The sequence below is a fragment of the Molothrus aeneus genome, chromosome 8 (assembly GCF_037042795.1).
Source record: "Molothrus aeneus isolate 106 chromosome 8, BPBGC_Maene_1.0, whole genome shotgun sequence".
Lineage (NCBI taxonomy): Eukaryota > Metazoa > Chordata > Aves > Passeriformes > Icteridae > Molothrus > Molothrus aeneus.
This window is the reverse complement of record NC_089653.1, coordinates 23,150,979-23,167,982: the sequence shown is the minus strand read 5'-3', so window position 1 is coordinate 23,167,982 and position 17,004 is coordinate 23,150,979. Positions and strand designations below refer to the sequence as shown.

The 17,004-nt window shown below is 55.7% G+C and overlaps 1 protein-coding gene across 3 annotated transcripts in view; it reads left to right on the top strand.

Annotated features, from left to right (window-relative positions):
• SEMA4G (semaphorin 4G) overlaps positions 1–17,004 on the top strand; it is a 29,129-nt gene that overhangs the window by 4,217 nt on the left and 7,908 nt on the right. For 2 of the 3 annotated variants that reach the window (XM_066554296.1, XM_066554295.1), the window contains exon 2: positions 16,265–16,478. The exons of the other annotated variant lie outside the window; for it this stretch is intronic. In XM_066554296.1, coding sequence (XP_066410393.1) covers positions 16,355–16,478 — 124 coding nt within the window. In that variant the 5' untranslated portion in view covers positions 16,265–16,354. The remainder of the gene's footprint in view (positions 1–16,264; positions 16,479–17,004) is intronic. 3 annotated transcript variants of the gene reach the window in all.

Below are 17,004 nucleotides of genomic sequence, written 5' to 3'. Positions count from 1 at the left end.
GGAAGGAGGGGTGGGATGCCCATGGACCATCCAAACATTTGGCCGGAGGAGGCAGGGCTGGGACAGAGGTTGCTTGGGTACAGTGACATAGAGAGCAAAAAAGGTGAAGCCATGGGGACATGGATCCTGTCTGGTGGCTTGGCCCAAAGGGTGGATGCCAGGGCCCATAACACCTTCCTGGCTTCAGCTCTGGGGGTGCAGGTTGGCTCACCCAAAAGGGCAGCTTTTAACAGCCACCAGTCTTATCCCATCCTTCATGCAACCCCAGGTATTTGTGTTACTGCTCTAGGCAGTGTGTGGCAGGGACCTGACCTGCCATGCAGGGGAAACACAGGGGTCTGTGCCCCACTGCAGAAGCAGAGAGAGACACCCCTGTGCTCCCTGGCCAGGCTGGAGCCTGCCTGCTTTTACTGGGAGCAGCTGGGGTGATGGGCAGAGGGGTTGTCAATGTCCAGCCCAGCAAATCACTTCTCCTGGAGCTATCCCTCTGTCTCTTCCCTGTCTGCAGCCACCTTTGTCCTGCTCCTGCCCCAGAGCTGGGACAAGACAGCACAATGAGCTTCAAAACTCCATTTTCTAATGGAACTCCCAGTGCCTGCTGGCGTTTCCCCCCCATGCTGCAGGAGCATCCCAAAGCAGCTCTGCCTGGTTGAAAGGCAGGTCAGGACCCTGCCCTCCCGCAGTCTCACCAGCCCTTCCCTGAGGGCACGCTGCCGACAGATCCGGAGCCAGGGAGATGCTTTCCGCTGGCTTAGAGAGGTTTGCAGACAAGCAAACCAACCCAAACCTGCCAGCTCGCTGTGTGAGCGCCTGTCCTCCGTGAACTCCCGTGCGCCTCTTGCAGCCGGGCTTGTGGGAACGGATCGGAGGCTGCTGTGACTCAGCTGCTTCTCCCTTGAGAAAATCTGCCCTGGCACGGTGCTTGGCTCTGCGGCTGGGGCTGCCGGCACCTGGCAGCCTTCATCAACAAATGGCCTTGGGCAGAACATCCCAATTTCCACTGCCAAGCATTTATGGGAGGAGAAATGCAGCATGTGATCTTGCAGGAAGTGGAAGCAGCAACTCTGAGCTGGGGGGAAAAGTCCCATCCCTCCCTGAAGCTGAGCCTTGGGCTGGAGGGGCTGCAGCACAGGCTGGCTCTTCTGGTCTGCCCCTGCCTTTTTCCATCTCCTTATAACTTTCTCAGACAAATTCTTCTGCAATTGTAATTTTCCCCACTGGCTCTCAGCCTGAAGAAACAGTGGTTTGGAAAGTTTGCTCAATGACTTGAAGAGAAGAGGCTCCCAAGCCTTTCATGCTCTGTGCCCATTGGAATATTTTTTTTTCCCGGGGCTAATCTGTGGAGCATCACACTTGGCTTGATGAGTCCGTGACGCTCTCAAGAAACAAAGCCAAGCCTGGTGAGTGTGTACTCAGCTGCTGGGAAGCCCCAAGTGCTGCTGTCAGAGTCCAGGCAACACCATGTGGTCTTTTCTGTTCCTCTGCTCCACACAGATCTGCTGGCCTGGAATCTGGGCAGGCTGCTCCTGTGAGGGGAGAAGGAGACTGATGAGGTTTCCCCACTCCCCTGTGGCATGGGGCTGGTGTTCTCCCCACGGGGCTTTTTTTCCATGGAGGCAGGTAAAGCAGCAGTGCAGGTCTCACAGCGTAGCTGAAGGATGGAGGGGCCTGGAGAAAGGCTGTTTTGCTTGTTGCTTTCTCATGTCAGAAGGGGAAAGTACCCGTTTTTCCGCTGGTGGTTTTGCCTTTATAACAAGCCTCTCGCTGTGGTGTGGGCTGGCACAGCCTTAGCCTGAGTTTCACAACTCCTTTGTGGGTTTCATAAACCCCAGCGGCTGGAGCACCATGATTTTGTAACTCCCAGGTGGCTTTTAAGCCAGTCTGGAGAGGAGCTTGAAATGGTTGGATGCCTGCTGCCTCTTGGACTACAGGAGGCTGGCAAACCAAATCCCAGATCCGGAGTTTTATCTCAGTTTTCTTACCTGGGGCAAGGGAAAGACAGTCTGCAGGCACTGCTGAGCAGAAGCCAGGCCTGCCTTAGGAAGCAGTTTCCTACCAAATGCTGGGAATCCTGGTCAGCCCCATGGGTTTGATAAGTACCAATGCCCTGCTAGTGCTGCAATCCCAAAACAGAACCCTTTGTGACACGCTGCTCCCATGGTGTGCACCCTGCCAGTGTATTTCTAATTTAATCCTGGCTGCTATTTGATCCTGCTAAGTTGTTTGTCTTTACACCTCTCTGATCCATAATGAAATCATCTGTCTGACCAAACCTGGTTTCCAGTAGTGGGAGAGGGGACACAGAGCCGTGGGGAGTGTGGGGGTCTTCTGACAGCCACCCTGGACACCCCAGGGTGTCTGGAACAAGATCTTATGTGTGGGACATCCATAAGATCTTGGTTGTGCAGGATAAGCCTGAGAGGGGGCAAAAGGGCTGGGAGCTGGCACATTTTGGGACTGCAGGCAGGGTGAGGGTCCCTTGGGGCCTTGGGTGACTGTTGGTGCCGAGCTACAGCCAAGCCAGACAATAGTTCATCCCCAGCAGACCTTGAGGCAGAGCAGTGTCATGCATTAAGCACCCTGAATCACATCACTGTGTGCTCTGAGGGGTCTGCATGTCCCTGCAGGAAGGCTGAAAGCTGGTGCTGGCTGGGGAAGTGTCTCTGGCAGGGAGCAGCTGGCAGTGCTGCTGCCCTGGGAGCTGAGCTGCAACCTGAGTGCGGGCAGGTCGCATCTCCCCGCTCGGGGTGAGCGCAGCCTGCGTGCTGGGAGAGCTGATCTGTGCTAATCCCATCAATATTTCACGGTGTCGTGGCCCTGTTATAATTCCTCGCATCATTTGGGATGCTGGCTGGGATGGGGGTGTGGTGCCAAGTGAAACATGAGACCTGCCATGGCTTTGCCCTGGCTCCCTGGGCATCTGGGGGGTGAAAGAGGCTGTGAGCTTTTCTACTGGCTGCCACAGGTAGAGTTGTGTGGCAGAAACAGGTGAACTCAGAAATGCTGGCTCTTGGCATCTGCCTGGTTTTGCCGTGTGCCGGAGTGGTGGGGCTGTGCTATGCTGGGCAGCTGGCCCATGCATGGGTGGGGCTGTGACACAGCAGAGCCTGCTCTACTTGGTCCTCTCTCTGTGGGACACAGTGTTTAAGTGACAACAAGAGGAAATTAAACAGTAACCAGTCTCTGGGATGGTGATGAGTGCACAAAAACATTTCCTTTTCCTAAAGGCTGTTTGGAGTAACAGGGAGAGACCACTACAGACAAAATCTGGCACCATGTTGTGACTCAAAGGGTCCCTTGCTTTGGGCTGGGATAGGAGTTGTAGGGCTGTAAATCCTATGAGGAGCAGATGATGGAGCTGGGGTTGTTTAACCTGGAGAAAAGGATGTTCTGGAGAGACTGTGTCACTCTCTGGAATTGCCTGAAAGGAGATTGTAGCAGGGTGAGGGTCACCATCTTCTCCCAAGTAACAAGTAATATGACAAGAGGAAATGGCCTCAAGCTGCACCAGCGGAGGTTCAAGTTGGGCATCATGAAGAATTTATTCTCTTTAAGTGTTGTTAAGTATTTGAATGGACTGTACAGCGAAATGGTGGGGTCACCATCCCTGAAGATGTTCAAGAATTGACTGGACATGGCACTTAGTGCTGTGGCTTTCTTGACCAGGTCAAAGGTTGGACTCAATGATCTTGAAGATCGCTTCCAACCTTAATGATTCTACGATTCTAGAGCTGCCCCAATAGGAAATTCCCCTTCCAGCACCTTCCTGGATCTGGGCTAGGGTTGAAGCAGGAGCCAGACCTTCCTGCTTAGCAGAACTAATCCATGGATATGAGGGATGCAAGTACAGGAGAGGGTTGGGTCTGTTTGGGCTCCTGCTGCCTGGAAAAGTGCCTCTCTGACTCTTGGGAAAGCCATGCGAAGAGAGGAAGGTCCTGGCCTTCAACCTCTTGGAGCCCTAAATTCCTACAGTTAATCTCATGGGGGCAGCAGAGCAAGCAAAGCTCTGAAAATAGATCTGTTTCCAGCTGCCAATGACTCGTGTTAATTAATTAAAGCCTCACAAGCTCGGGCCTGTAAAAGCCCAGTGCTGGTCGCGCCAGGCTCGGCTTGCTCTGCACTCACGCACTAATTATCCTACTGCAAGGCCAGCAGCTAACGAAGCTCCAATTTGTGCTGGCTTCGGCTTCCAGCCATGTGGGAGGCAGGGAGTGCTGCTGCAGGATGGGATGGGTACAGTGCCCTGGGTAAGGGGGAGCTTTGGGCAGCACTGTTCCAACCCTGGCATCCCCTTCCCCAGCACTCATGGACCACCTCTCCCCATAACTGGCCCCTCACACTCCAGCTGTGCCTCTGCTAAGGTAGGGAATGGGGTTTGGAGAGGGTGTGGAGCACCAGCTGCCTTGTAGCACCTGAACACCCCATACCTAGGTAAGACAGGCTGGCCAAGAACGTCCCTGCCTGGCTCCCATCCCTGCCTGGCTCCCGGTGCGTGGGCCTCCCACTTCCGCAGGGTGGGCAGAGGGGCGAGGCAAGGTGAGGCGTGGAGGAGACGCTGGGGTTTTGCCCAAGGACAGGAGGAAATGGTAATTAGCCTCTGGAGCACAGAGGAGGTGAGGGCAGGAAGGCAGGGAGTGCTCCAGGAGGTGGGTAGCGTCTGCTCTGAGAGTGGGGACAAGGAATGGGCCTTGGGATGTCATGCTGGGAGAGCGGGTGGTGGCTGCTTGGGGAGTGTGTGCAAGGGTGACAGAACCACCTGTCATCAAGAGCACTAGGATGAGTCCCTCCTCAGCTGAGACCCATTGGTGGGTGAGGGCTGGGGGGATTCAAACCCCTGTTACCCTCCCTCCCACCTATAGTGTTTGTAGGAGGCAGGATCCTGGCAGTCAGAGGCCTTGGGAATGGCATGTTAGTCAGGCTCCCCACAGGAACACCCTGGCCCTGCCATCTTTACTGACCCTTGAGGTCCAGAAGGTGGTGGAATCTCAGCTGGGGCTGGCCCTCATCCCCAAACAATGCTCAGCAACTGTGGCACAACCTGCTCAGCCCTATGCCCTGCTATGGGTCTGGCTCCAGGTCTGCAGGGTCTGGGGTTGGGGTGGTCTTTGTCCCCTTCCTGGAGACCTCACCCCTGGGACGGGCTGGTGTGGAGTGGAGGGGTTGAACTGGCATCCAGAGGTGATGGTGCTGCGACTGGGCACCACATGGCTTTGTAACCACAGGCTGGCATCACCCGGCCACCCTGCCAGCTCCAAGAGAGCTGTAATTCAGCATACACAAGTACAGCATTTCCCCACCTCCTGCTCCAGCTGATTTCCAACTGCCCTAGATCCAACCTGCTGATTACACACAATGTTGGCTCAGAGTTTGGTTTTGGGAGGCCTGCTGCTGCTGTGAGGGTTGAGGAGGGAAGGTTGGCCAGGTGCTGGAAGCTTACGAAAGGAAAGCAAACACAGGCCTGGACTTGGCAGCTCCTCCACATGGGGAGGAGCTGCAGAAGCCACCCAGGATAAAAAGGCTCCACACAGGGCCCCAGAGAAACCATTACCTGCCTGTGTTTCCAAACAAGCTTCCGCCATGCGTGAATGGCAAGACTTGCTGAGAGCAGGGAGAAGATGGGGCACAGTGCCTGACTCAGGCGTGCAGTGCAGGATGCTGGGGTGACTTTGAGGGGCAAGACACCTTAGTGAGCACCATGGCACTGGGAGGGGGCTGTGCTTTGCTGACACTGGTGCCTCTGGCTGAGGTTTTGGCGTGATGGTACAGGTAGCATGTGCTTGCTGTGCTGGCAGAGTAGGATGGCACTTATCCGTGTTCAGTCACGCTTTTTCACAGTCCTAAGTCCACGATATCAGCCCTTTGCCTCTCTGACTTTGCAAAGGGAATTCACACGGGCTTTTGGGGGCTGCATCACCCAAACCACTTGTGCTGAGTGAGCCCCCGGCCCACTCTAGGTGTTGGGGGCTGCACGGTAGCCTCCCGTCCCTGCCTGCCGCGACTCTGCCCAGGGACATGCTGCCACCTGCTTCCACGCAACGCAGGCAGGGGCGGCCCTGCTCCGCTCCCCTCCTCCTCCTCCTCCTCCTCCTCCTCCTCCTCCTCCTCCTCCTCCTCGCGGCCCAACGCTGCGGGCCGATCCCCCGCGCACGGCGCTGCCGGCAGGGGGCGCTGCGGGGCGCGGCTCGGTCCGCACGGCGGGGCCGCGACAGCCGGGCTGCGCTGCGAGCCGAGCCGAGCCGAGCCGAGCCCGGCCGAGCCCTGCTCTCGCCCGCCGTGCCGCCCCACCAGGCAAGTACCGAGGGGCCGCGAGCAGCGGCGGCCGGGGCGGGCGCGGGTCCGCAGGCCAGGGGGGTGCTGGGTTTGGGCGCCGCGTCCGCGGGCAGGATCCGGGAAGCTGGGTCGGTCGTGCGCGGGGTGCAGGTACTGCGCGCACATGGCTGGGGCCGGGTGATCAGCCCACGGGCAGGATCTGGAGTGCTGGGTGCGGGTGTTGAATCGCTTGGGAAGTCCTGGGGTGCTGGCTCGGGGTCGGGTCTGGGTCTGCAGGTAGGGTTTGGGGTGCTGGATCCCAGCTGCTGAGTCCGCAGGTAGGATTAGGGGTGCTGGGTCCGGCTGCTGAGTCCGCAGGCAGGTTGGGTTGTTGGATCTGGAGTGCCGGGTCTTGGTTGGGGTCCACAAGCGAGGTTTGGAATGCTGGTTCTGTCTGCTCAGGTGCTGGATCCGGGTGCTGAGTCCACAGGCAGGTTCTGAGGTGCTGGGTGTGGGTGCTGCTCACAGGAAGGGTCCAGAGAAAGACGAGCAGGGCTCTGACCTGCTGTGGTTGAAATCCAGGGAATAATGCGTTGGGGAAACAAGAGGGCAGAACCTCGGAAACGACAGGGTAAGGGATTCAGGGTAGGGCTGATGCAGGTGAGGATTTGGGGGTGAAGAGCCGGAGGGGAGGTGGGATATGCTGGATGTGGTGGCAGTGCAGGAGCTTGCTTTGGGGACAGGTTTGGGGTGTGGAGTGAGCTGGGTCTGGGGGACCTGGGTAGGAGTGACGGGGGAACAAGCTGGGGGTGTGAGGGAACGCGACAGACGGGGCACCAGCTCCGGGCAGGGAGGGCTGGATACTGCCCTTTCCTTCCCCAGCAGGCTGGGGGGATCAGGGGTCTGTAGGGATGAGAACTGCTGGGGGTGTTTGGGAAGGCTGAGCATTACCTGGGGTCAGCTGGTGTTTCAGATGGCTCGAATGAGGTACTAAAACCGATGCAGGTGGTGCAGTGCAATCCCTGCCCCCTCTCCTTCCCTTTGGAAATCAGGGGGTGGTCATGGAATGTGGCTTGTCTGAGCCTTGACTCGTCGAGATTCATCTCCTTGGGATGCATTGCTGTGGGGGCTGCAGATGGCCCCCAGGCAAAGCAGACCAGCCTGTGCTGGGGCTTCTCTGCATCTTCGTGCTAATCCAAAGGCAGAAAGTACCTGCAGCACTGGAATTTGGGGCTCTCTTTGCTCTTTCTATTAGTGCCCAGGTGAGCCAGTGACTTGTGCCTGGCCTTTAAACCAAGAGCGTGAAGTGGGAGGGGGAACCGTGAAAAGGCTCTTCGGGTGCCAAAAAACCCAGTCTCCTCAGACAAAGAGGCTTCCCAAAATGGATGAGGAGTGCAGTTCTGCTCAGATGCAGGGAAATTATTAATAACAACAGCGGCATTTTTGGTGCTAGTTGGGCTGCCACTGCGGGCTCCGGCTGCTTCGCTTCCCTCTGCGGCAGGCACTGGTTGGGGCCCACCCCCCCGAACCCCGAAGCTGGGCAGGGTGACCCTGGCAGCCGCAGATGCTGCGTGTGTGCCCTGCAGGACAGGTCTGTGCTTCATCTCGGTTTGGCCAGGCTTGCTCTGCCCAGAGGGATGAGGGGCAGGGAGCTGCCCCCCAGCAGGAGAGATCCCTATCAGGACTTTGTTTTTGTGTTGCAACCTGAGGGGGGAAAAAAAAAAGGCAACAAATCCAAACCACCCTTTCAGCTGCTGCAGATGAGGCTTTGTTCTCCCCCTCTGCCTTTTCCAACATCTATTTGAACATTTCACCACTTTACCCACCAGGAATGCAGCGGGTTTGCTGGAGCTGGGAGGTTTATTCAGCAAATCTGGCAGGTCATGTGCCGGGAAAAAGCGTGCAGGTGTGCTTAGCAAGGCTGGTGAGGGGCCTCTGCCGGCCCCGTGCAGGAGGGCAGCGGTGGGTGCAGGGGAGATGTGGTGCCAGCCTCGCCTGGCCGCGTGTGGGGAATTTCCTTGCACTTGCCCGCCGGCTCTGCTTGGCATCTTGATGAGACTTGTTGGGAAGCACCTCATGTGATGGGTGGTTTTGTGAGAGGGGGCCCGTCCTGGGGACCTGCTGCTCGTCAGAGAGGAGAGGTGATGCCCCCAGACATTTTTATGTAACCTCCCCCGACAGTGGTGCTGGGTGGGTGCCTGTTCCTGTTCAAAGGTGAGAGCTCCCTGCCTGGCTGCTGCTTCAGGAGGAAACGCTGCCATCTCCATTCCTCCGTTCCTGGCTGGCTGTGCCACCAGCTCCTCATGATTTACAAGCATGAGGGCTCTGCCACAGCAAGGTCATCACAAAGCCACCCCCTCCTTCCTCCTGGGGCCTGAGCTCTGCTGTTCAGAGACCAAGGGGGCCCAGGGTTAGGCTCCAGGTAACCTGTGTGGGGGCCGGGATGCATCTTCGTGGTTCAGGGTGTGCTCTGGGTTCTGCTTTTCTTGTTGCTTAAAAGATCCCTCCAGGTACAATCCCACCTCCGTTACCTGACAGAGGGAGACTGTTTGCCTGTTGCAAAGCCCAGCCCATGTAAATCATGTGGGGATCTGATTTTGGGGCAGCAAAGCTGGCGGTATGCAAACAACTGTGGGAAAGGCCAGATGTTACTGCTTTTTGCTGTGCAGTTTTGAATGCAAAGTGGAATATCAAAATTGGGTTTGACCCCGAATTGAAGCTTTGTTGGAGGGAAAGCAAAGGAAACAAGAAGATGTTGTCGAAACTAGAAGCCCTAAAACTGCTCCCGTCATCTGGTTTTGCTGGACTTTGGAAAAGAAAACAGTTTATCTTTGGAATAAATAAAAGGGAGAGGAACAGGCTTGCAGCAGAAAGCCCCATGTTCACTGCAGACAAGCTGGATTGTGCTCCACCTCTTGCCCCTGCTTCCCAGGGACCCCAGGTTGTGTGGGATTTCTGAGCCTCTGTTTCCCCTTGGGAAAGCCCTGCACCGTCCCGACGGTGGGAACCCCAGGCATTGCCAAGAAACATCTTTGAAACTCAAACCTGGCTTTGTAAAATAACTGGAAGACAAACCGGCTCTAAACAAACACCCAAGTTAATTCCGTGTCTTGCATTGTATGAGCCCAGTGAAATGAAACAGTGCAGCCACAGGGACGGGCAAATGGATTCAGATGCTTTAAAAAGCCCTGAAATCTGCTGGCTTTGAGATGTCCTTTTACATTTAGGGTTGGGATTTTTTTTTTCTTGTTTTCTTTCTAATTGTTCCTGGGAATTTAATTCTACAATTATTTTGCTGCTTCTGCTGAGGAGACAATGTGCTTCAGCCACAAAGCCTTTGAAGGCTGAATTGCAGATCACATCCAGTGCTGAGCCACTTGGATGCAGACGCCCCCTTGCTGGGAGAATTTTCTGTGATGTGGAGTGCTGTCTGTCTGTTCGTTTGTCCAGGCTGCCGAGGGGCTGCCGGCCAGCGGTGAAGCTTGTCATGCTGCAAATGAAAAAAGGATGGAGCATGTTGGGCTTTGGAGGTGATGTTGCTAGCACCAAGCCTGCCTAATGATAGGGGAGGTGGGAGCCCCAGGGATCTGCATCCCGTATCTCAGGGCTCAGTGGCTGCTCTCTGCTTCCCCCATGTCCTGGGTTGGAGGCGTGAGAGTGGAGTCAGAGCGAGGCCACAAAGTCTCGGCACCATCCGGTTTCACTTCCCGGCTGTTGCACGACTCCCTGCTGTTCTCTCAGGTGCTCCCAGGCTGTGGGGTCAACCCAGGGCTGCTGCTGTGGCGTTTCCAAAGGGGAGAGATGTGCTGTGAGAGGGAAGAGCCATGGGGGCTGTGTCCTCACTGCTGTCCTGCAAGAGTTAATGGCCTCCAGCATGTGAAGAATTGCTCCTGTGAGGGGAGTTTTGCTGCTCTGTCCAGGGCTGGCTGTGGCATCCCTTGGTGCTCTCAGTCCAACCACTGAGCTGCAGGGGTTTGCCCTTCAGCCTCCCCTCCTTGTAGCCTTCCAGGCGATCTCCTGGCAAGGCCTCTGGACCCAGGCAGGGAACTGTTTCAACTAACAGACAGTGTTGGTGGATTCTCCTTTTGGGTGGGCAGTGGAGGAGTGATCTCTTCTGCTGTCATGGGCACTGTGCTCTTGCTGTCTGCTTGTGTGGTGTCATGAGCAGCTGGAGCAGAGCTGTCCCCGTGCCTGGCAGCCATGGCACAGGGCAGAGCAGCTTTCCTTATTTTCTCAGTCGGACTTTTTTGGGTGGGTTTGGATGGGAATGGCTGGAGATCTCTCATGGGGACTTGGCACTGAGCTCTGTTGCTGCCTGGCAGCCCCTTTGAATCTCCTGCTTCACATCAGACCCGACCTGATGGAGGAGAGGAACGAGTTCTTGTGAGATTAGTGAAAACAGGGAGCTTGGGAGAAGCTAACACACCCTGATCCCTGCAGCCCTGCAGGGATGACACCATGAATCCCTGCTCCTTGTAGGGTGGGCAACATTCCCCACAGGAATGCAGCAGGGGGATGTCGATAAAGGCATGGGTCTGGGGGCAGGGTGGGAGGGGTGGGGGGCAAATCTCTTGGAAACTGGGCTGTTGTTAGTTTTATTGCTGACTGCTCAGCTTGTCTTTCCAGGAATGTTTGGCTCCCTCCACTCCCTCCAGCACTGGGGCCCCTTACACTGTCCCACATCCCCGACTGTCCCTACTCTCTCTCCCATCCATCACTTGGCTACTTCGCATGTCTCCTCCCTGCCGTGACATTTCTGGGATCAGAGCTGGGTGCTCTCCTCTGCTGGTGGCTGGTGAGGACTGCTGTGGGAATTCAGAGCCTGTTCCCATGGCCTGCAGGAGCCTCCCACCCGCCTCCCTGGCTCCACGATGGCTGTGCTCTGCGTGGGGGCTTTGCGTTGGGAACAGGGCAGGATACTCTGTGAGAGGAGCTGAAGTTGCAGCTCTTCCTCCCCTTCTCTGTGCCCAAATCCCAAATTTGGGTAAAGGAGAAGTACATCTGCTTCCTGAATGGCGGAAGCTCTAGTGTGTGTCTGCTGAAGCACCTCAGGGTCACGCATGGTTTTGTTTAAAGAAAGCAAAAATAAACCCAGGGAGGGGCTCCCAGGAGGTCACTGTGCTCCTTCTCTCCCTGACCCAGCATGGGTCCCCTCTTCCTGGAGGGCATTTGGCAAGTTTGCATTTTTTTCTTGTGTTGTTGACAAAAATCCTGTCTGGTTGAGAAATATCTGTGCAGCAGCGCCAGCCCAGTCCCACGGGTCAAATCCTGCCCCTGCAAATCTGTGCTGGGAACAGCGGCTTGTTTTGGGCTGGCCTTTGGGGGTGCTGCCACGGGGGACCCATGTCCTTGCAGGGCAATCTGGGCACGAGGCCAGGAGCAAACTCCTTGAACAAATGGATGGACACTATGGGCTTGGGGTGGATCTGATGTTTTATCATTTGCTGGTTGGGCTCTGCAGCAGAAGCAAAGTGCTGGAAGTTCGTCAAGGGCTGAATTAAAGTTGCCTGGCAACCTCCATCCCGGCTCCTCTTCCCACATCTCGCAGGATTTCCCACCCAAGGTCTGCCGCCTCCAGGGAAGGGGGGCCCAAAATGCACCGCGCTCACACCAGGCTGGGGCCAGGCTTGTCTCCCTTCCCATAACTCACTGGCTGTTCCCATGCCCGGCAGCCCGGACCTCTCCCCACCTCACCATCCCCTGGGGCAGGTGCCTTTCCCCCAGCCTGCCCCAGGAACGGGCCAGGCTGTTTCAGCTGAACCTGAGAGCAACCTGAGTGCATCTCCTGGGGGGTGGGACAGTTCAGTGACAGTGGGAATGCGAGTGGCTGCAGGGGGATGTGCCAGGCTTGGCATCAGTGAGTAGAGTGGAATCGGCTGCATGGGTTTTGGAGTGCCCAGGCTCCAAAAAAAGCTAAGTGCAATTGGTGTCTTCTGGTGCGGTGCCTGGGGATTTTGTTAAGGCTGTTTTGCAGCTCCATAACCCAGAGAAGACCCACTGGAAATCCCTGTCTCCCACTGGGAAACTGGCAGTGCTTGCTTGTAGTCTGTAATGCCAAGGGGAACATCCCATGATGGAGGAGGAATGTCCAGCAGCCATTCTGGGAGCCTGCTTGGGCTTTACTAGATCTTGGTGGAACAACTATAAGCTGTCTCGGGAGGAGTGGGATGGGAAAGTGTCTTATCCCACTCCGCAAATCTGTCCTGCCATCCAGAATGGATGCTGAGGGTAAGCTGGAGAAGTGCTGCTCCCATGCACCTCTTCCTTTCTTTCTCCTGAGTTCCTTTGAAATTAAAAAGCTGGCATAATTTTTTTTTTGAGGAAACATCTATGGGGGGCCTGTGAGACCCTGTCTGTGGTCTCTCCCAGACCCTGTCTGTTTGGCAGCCCCACAGACACCACAGCTTCCTTGCAGTGCAGCTTGAAAACACCTTGTGCTCCCAGGTGTTGCTGCCTTGTGACTTTGAGGACCATGGGGCGCTGGGAAGGGGCTCCTATGCCCACAGAATGTCCTGCTGCAGTGGCTGTTGAGGTGTGTGCCAGCTTTGGCTTGTTTCTTTGGCCAGATCCAGGTTGGTGAGAGTGTGAAATTCACTCATCAAAAGCTTTCTGCTCCTCCAGAGACGCTGGTCATGGGGATTTTAAGGAGGTGCCAACTGGGCCAGCCCGTTTGGGTGTGCTGTGCCTGGCTGCCGGTGGGAGGCTGAGGCCAGCACAGTCATGCTCACACAGCTCCCGTGGTGACCCAATAAACCCAGTCAGACCTGACCAGGGCTCGCTCGCTGCCCTGTGCGCTCACCCACGCCTGCACGCCTCTGCTGCCCCGCTGCTTTCCTGCATTCCCCAGGGACCAGCAAACACATCCCACCGGTGAGAGACGGTACCTGGCTCCGGCTCCGTGCTGGGAGCTGTGGCTGAAGCCCGTAGGGGCACTGATAGCCAGTGATAGGAGGGTGGGCTTTTACCTCTGTGGATGTTGCGCGTTGTGAGTAGAGCAGTTGGTTCCTGGCTTCGCCCCTCTCGGGGTGTCCGTCAGTCCTGTGCCTGTGTCCTGCATCCACCGTCCTGCTTCTTCAGCATCACCAGCCAGCGACGGGAGCCTCAGTGGGAGTTGAGGCTGGACCATCAGGTCCTATGTTGGCCCCTCTGTGCTGGGAAGTAGGTGAGGTGCCAAGGGACTTGGGAGCTCATTCCTGGGGAATGGGGTGGGCTTTTCTGGGCAGTTTTTCTCTTAAACTCCTAGCTTTCTTGGAGCTGCTGCTGCTTTTTAGCCTCTTCATCTCCCCTTTTTGTTTCCCTTCCCTAGAGAAAACTCTGTGCATTTCCATTCCCAGCTTTTTTCTATTTCTTGTTGAAGTGCTGGATTTGTGTAATCCATCTTCCCCCAGTCCTAGTGGTGAGTCCCATGGATCAAGACCTCCTCTACTTCCTGCCTGAGCCCTCAGCTTCACCCTGAGCTTAGAACTTGCACCCTGACAAGGGGGAAGTGATGGGTTTGGGGGTGTTTGGTGTGGCTGCACACCAGGGTATTGACCTCAGGGTAGTAAAGGATTGTTTCAGTTCCTTCTTGCTTTTTCTCCCCCACTCTAGGTATGAAAAATAAGAACTAGAAAGTTAAAAAAAAAAATAGGGATTCTTGGAACAGCCCTTCTCCTTGAGTAAATATTAACTGGCTCTTACAACATAACTGACTAAATGTTCTTTAGGACAAAGTTACATCTGATCTCGGTCAAAGGAACCTTTGGAAATGGGCATAGCTGCTTCACTGGAAAAAGCGGAAGAGCCCAGCCCTGACAGCATGGGAGGCTGCTTCCCCCTGCCCAGCCAGGAACCCTGCACAACCTCCCAGTTTAATATATTTTTGTTTTCCCCCTGTACTGGCTTGGTGTGTATGATGGTTAATGTTAGCTGGGGCTGGCTCACAGCACCATGCTGGCCCTGTGATAAACACCATCCCTGCCACCCTGGCCAGCCACACTCCCAGCTCCGCTCCCTGGCACATCGGGAGCCAAGCAGCAGGCAAAGTTCAGGGTTTGTTTGTGCAGGGGAGATAAGCTGAGGACGCCCAGGGCTGTTACTCATTTATGAGAGATCATTGTTTGCCTTGTCTTAAGGAGGTTTTTCCTCTACTCTGCTTTCCCATCCCAGGTGCAGCAGCTCTTGTGGCTTGTGCATGATTCCAGACTTGTGTCCCCATGTGGACACTTGGGGAAGGGTCCCTGTAACTTCCAGAGTGGTCCTGCTCCCACTGGTAGGATGGAGATGTGTCAGCATGGGACTGGCCGGGGTGCTTTGGTGCTCCAGGTGTGACCCCACCACTTGGTTTGCCCAAAGCTTGGTGGGTTTGGCTTGTGCTAGACATGGTTGCCACCAAAGCAAATTGTTTCTTCTTGATGTCTGTCTGCACTCACCTGCCTTGCATTGCTGTGCTGTCATTCATGGGCAGACCCTCTGTCTGTACAGGGCTTGTCCTGGAAACAGGAGTAAGCTGGAGCGAGCCTGCTCTGGGATCTGCTCCCCAAGGAGCTCAGCCCTGCATGCAGCACCCTACATAAACCCAGGGTTGGATGCTTTTGGGTGCTCTGTGCTGGTCTGGGGGGACAGTGGGGCAGCAGGGAGAAATATTTCCCATCTGCCTCATTCCCAGAATGCTCTCGGGCAGCCGCCAGTGCAGGTGTGAGGTTTGTGTCTGAAACCCCTTGAAGGAACCAGCACTTTGATGCAAGCTCCAGAACTATGGCTGAATCCACATCCGGCCCCTCACTTCTCCTTCTCAGCCCCAAAGCCCTCTTCACCTTGGTTTTACCTCCCTTCTTCTTGGGACTCAGCAAAGTATTTGCTTCAGGGAAATTGTTTGCAGTGAGCGTGTTTGAGCAAATTCTCTACAGGGTCAGGTATTTGGGCTTTATATATATATATATATATCTGTATGTGGGTGTATATATGTATTTATAAACCTCTAAGCAAATACTTGTGTGCTGGTTGCTTACTGGGAGCTCTCCAGCTCAGAGATACCCAGTCATCTTTTTCCTCCTTAGTGCCTGCAAGATGAGCTAGTGGCTTTGCTCAGTGCAGCTGCGAGAGGTGGGGGTTATTTGAGAGGGATCGAATGCATGAAAGTGAGAGCTGAAGTAGATGTGGAGCTTCAAGGCAGCTTGGGATGAAAGAGAACCTGAAATCTTTTGGAAAAACACAGGAGGGAAAAATTGTTTCCTCTTGAAAAGATTTGCTGAAGCTTCCAAGCAGTTCCTGTATGGATTTTCCTTCACCTTACATCCCTGAAGCATCCTTTCCAATGCCTCAGTCCTCTGGAGTCTCATCACTTCAGGGGGGGCAAAGCTGGGGCCAAGGACCATGTCCTTGCACAGCAGGACATGGTCAGCTGGGCTTTTGGGAAGGAGAGGAGACCTTGGGCTCCCCAGGACCCTCACTGTTGCCATTCCTGCTGCAGCCACTCTGGGGGTGCAGTGGGTCTTGGGGTACCCCTGTGTGCCAAGAGACCCACAGAGAGGCTTGGCCCTGAGCCCTTTTCTCTGCTTTTGAGGGAAAAATGTTTCTGCTTTTTGGATGTGATATGCAATGGGGAGATCAGCTGCCTCTGCTGAAACATATCCTTTGGTCAGGGGGATCTGCAGGAGCAAAAGGCTGGGGGTAAATGAGGGATGAACCCAGAGAAGACTTGAGGGAAAACGTACCTCCAAGCAGCTGACCCAAGTGCTCAGCAAGCAGCTCCCTGCTGTGACAGAATGGTTGCTGACCCAGGGGGATGCTGCAGAAGGTCACTGTGCTCAAACTCCCCTCCATGCTCCGTGATGGTTGCAGGCTCCATGCCTTGTGCTATGCCTTGCTTTCCCCTTGAGCAAATGAGGGTCTGTTTTTCCCTGAAGCCATCCCTGGTCTGAGGCCGTGCTGGGTCAAGCATCCATGTGTGTGTGCAGCTGGCTCCTTCCCAAGCCTGCCTGCTTGTGAGGTGCTGGGACAGCAGGAGTGTCTGAGCCAGCACTCTGTGTTTCAGGAGGGTTTGGTGGCCAACCCTGTCCCAGAGAGCTGGAGAGCCTGTGCTGAGGAGTGGCTGTGCCGGCCCGGCGGCTGAGAGAGCAGGAAGATGAGCGCAGGGCCGGCACATCTCCTGACAACTCTCTTCATGGCAGCGGCAGCCATGGGCTACCCGTCCCGGCGCTCTGCCACTGACCTGGATGCCACCCCCAGGACAACAGTCACCTTTGATGGTAAGGGGGTGTGGGTCCTGGTGGTGGCAGTGAGGTTTGGGATTTTGCTGGCACTGGCCTTGGTGCATTGTGACTGCATCTAAGCTTTGCCACCCACCTGGAGCAAGGGGCTCAGCCTAGGAGAGTGGCTACATGGGGCCTCTGATCCCCTGGGCTCCAGAAATCAGAGCCCACATGGCTGTCTGGTATTGTGTGCCCCAAAGAAATGAGCATGGCAAAATCATCTCCCCAAAAGCCAGAAGGGGACGAGGATGTGCAGGGAACCAGCCCTGACCAACCCCTGGCCCTGCCCAGCAGCCCTTGGAGGGTGTCCTGAGCTGGCATCATACCTGGACTGGGATCTCATGGCCCAAATAGTCAGCAGGAAACTTTCTTCCATGATTTTCTCTAATTGACACTGAGCTCTTGACCTCCAGCCTCTGTGGTGTCAGTGAGCCCAGCAGTGTCATAGTCCCTTGGGGACAATGGGATCCACACGGCATCATTGACCTCATTAGTGAGGCTCAACTCAGCAATTGATGGTGGG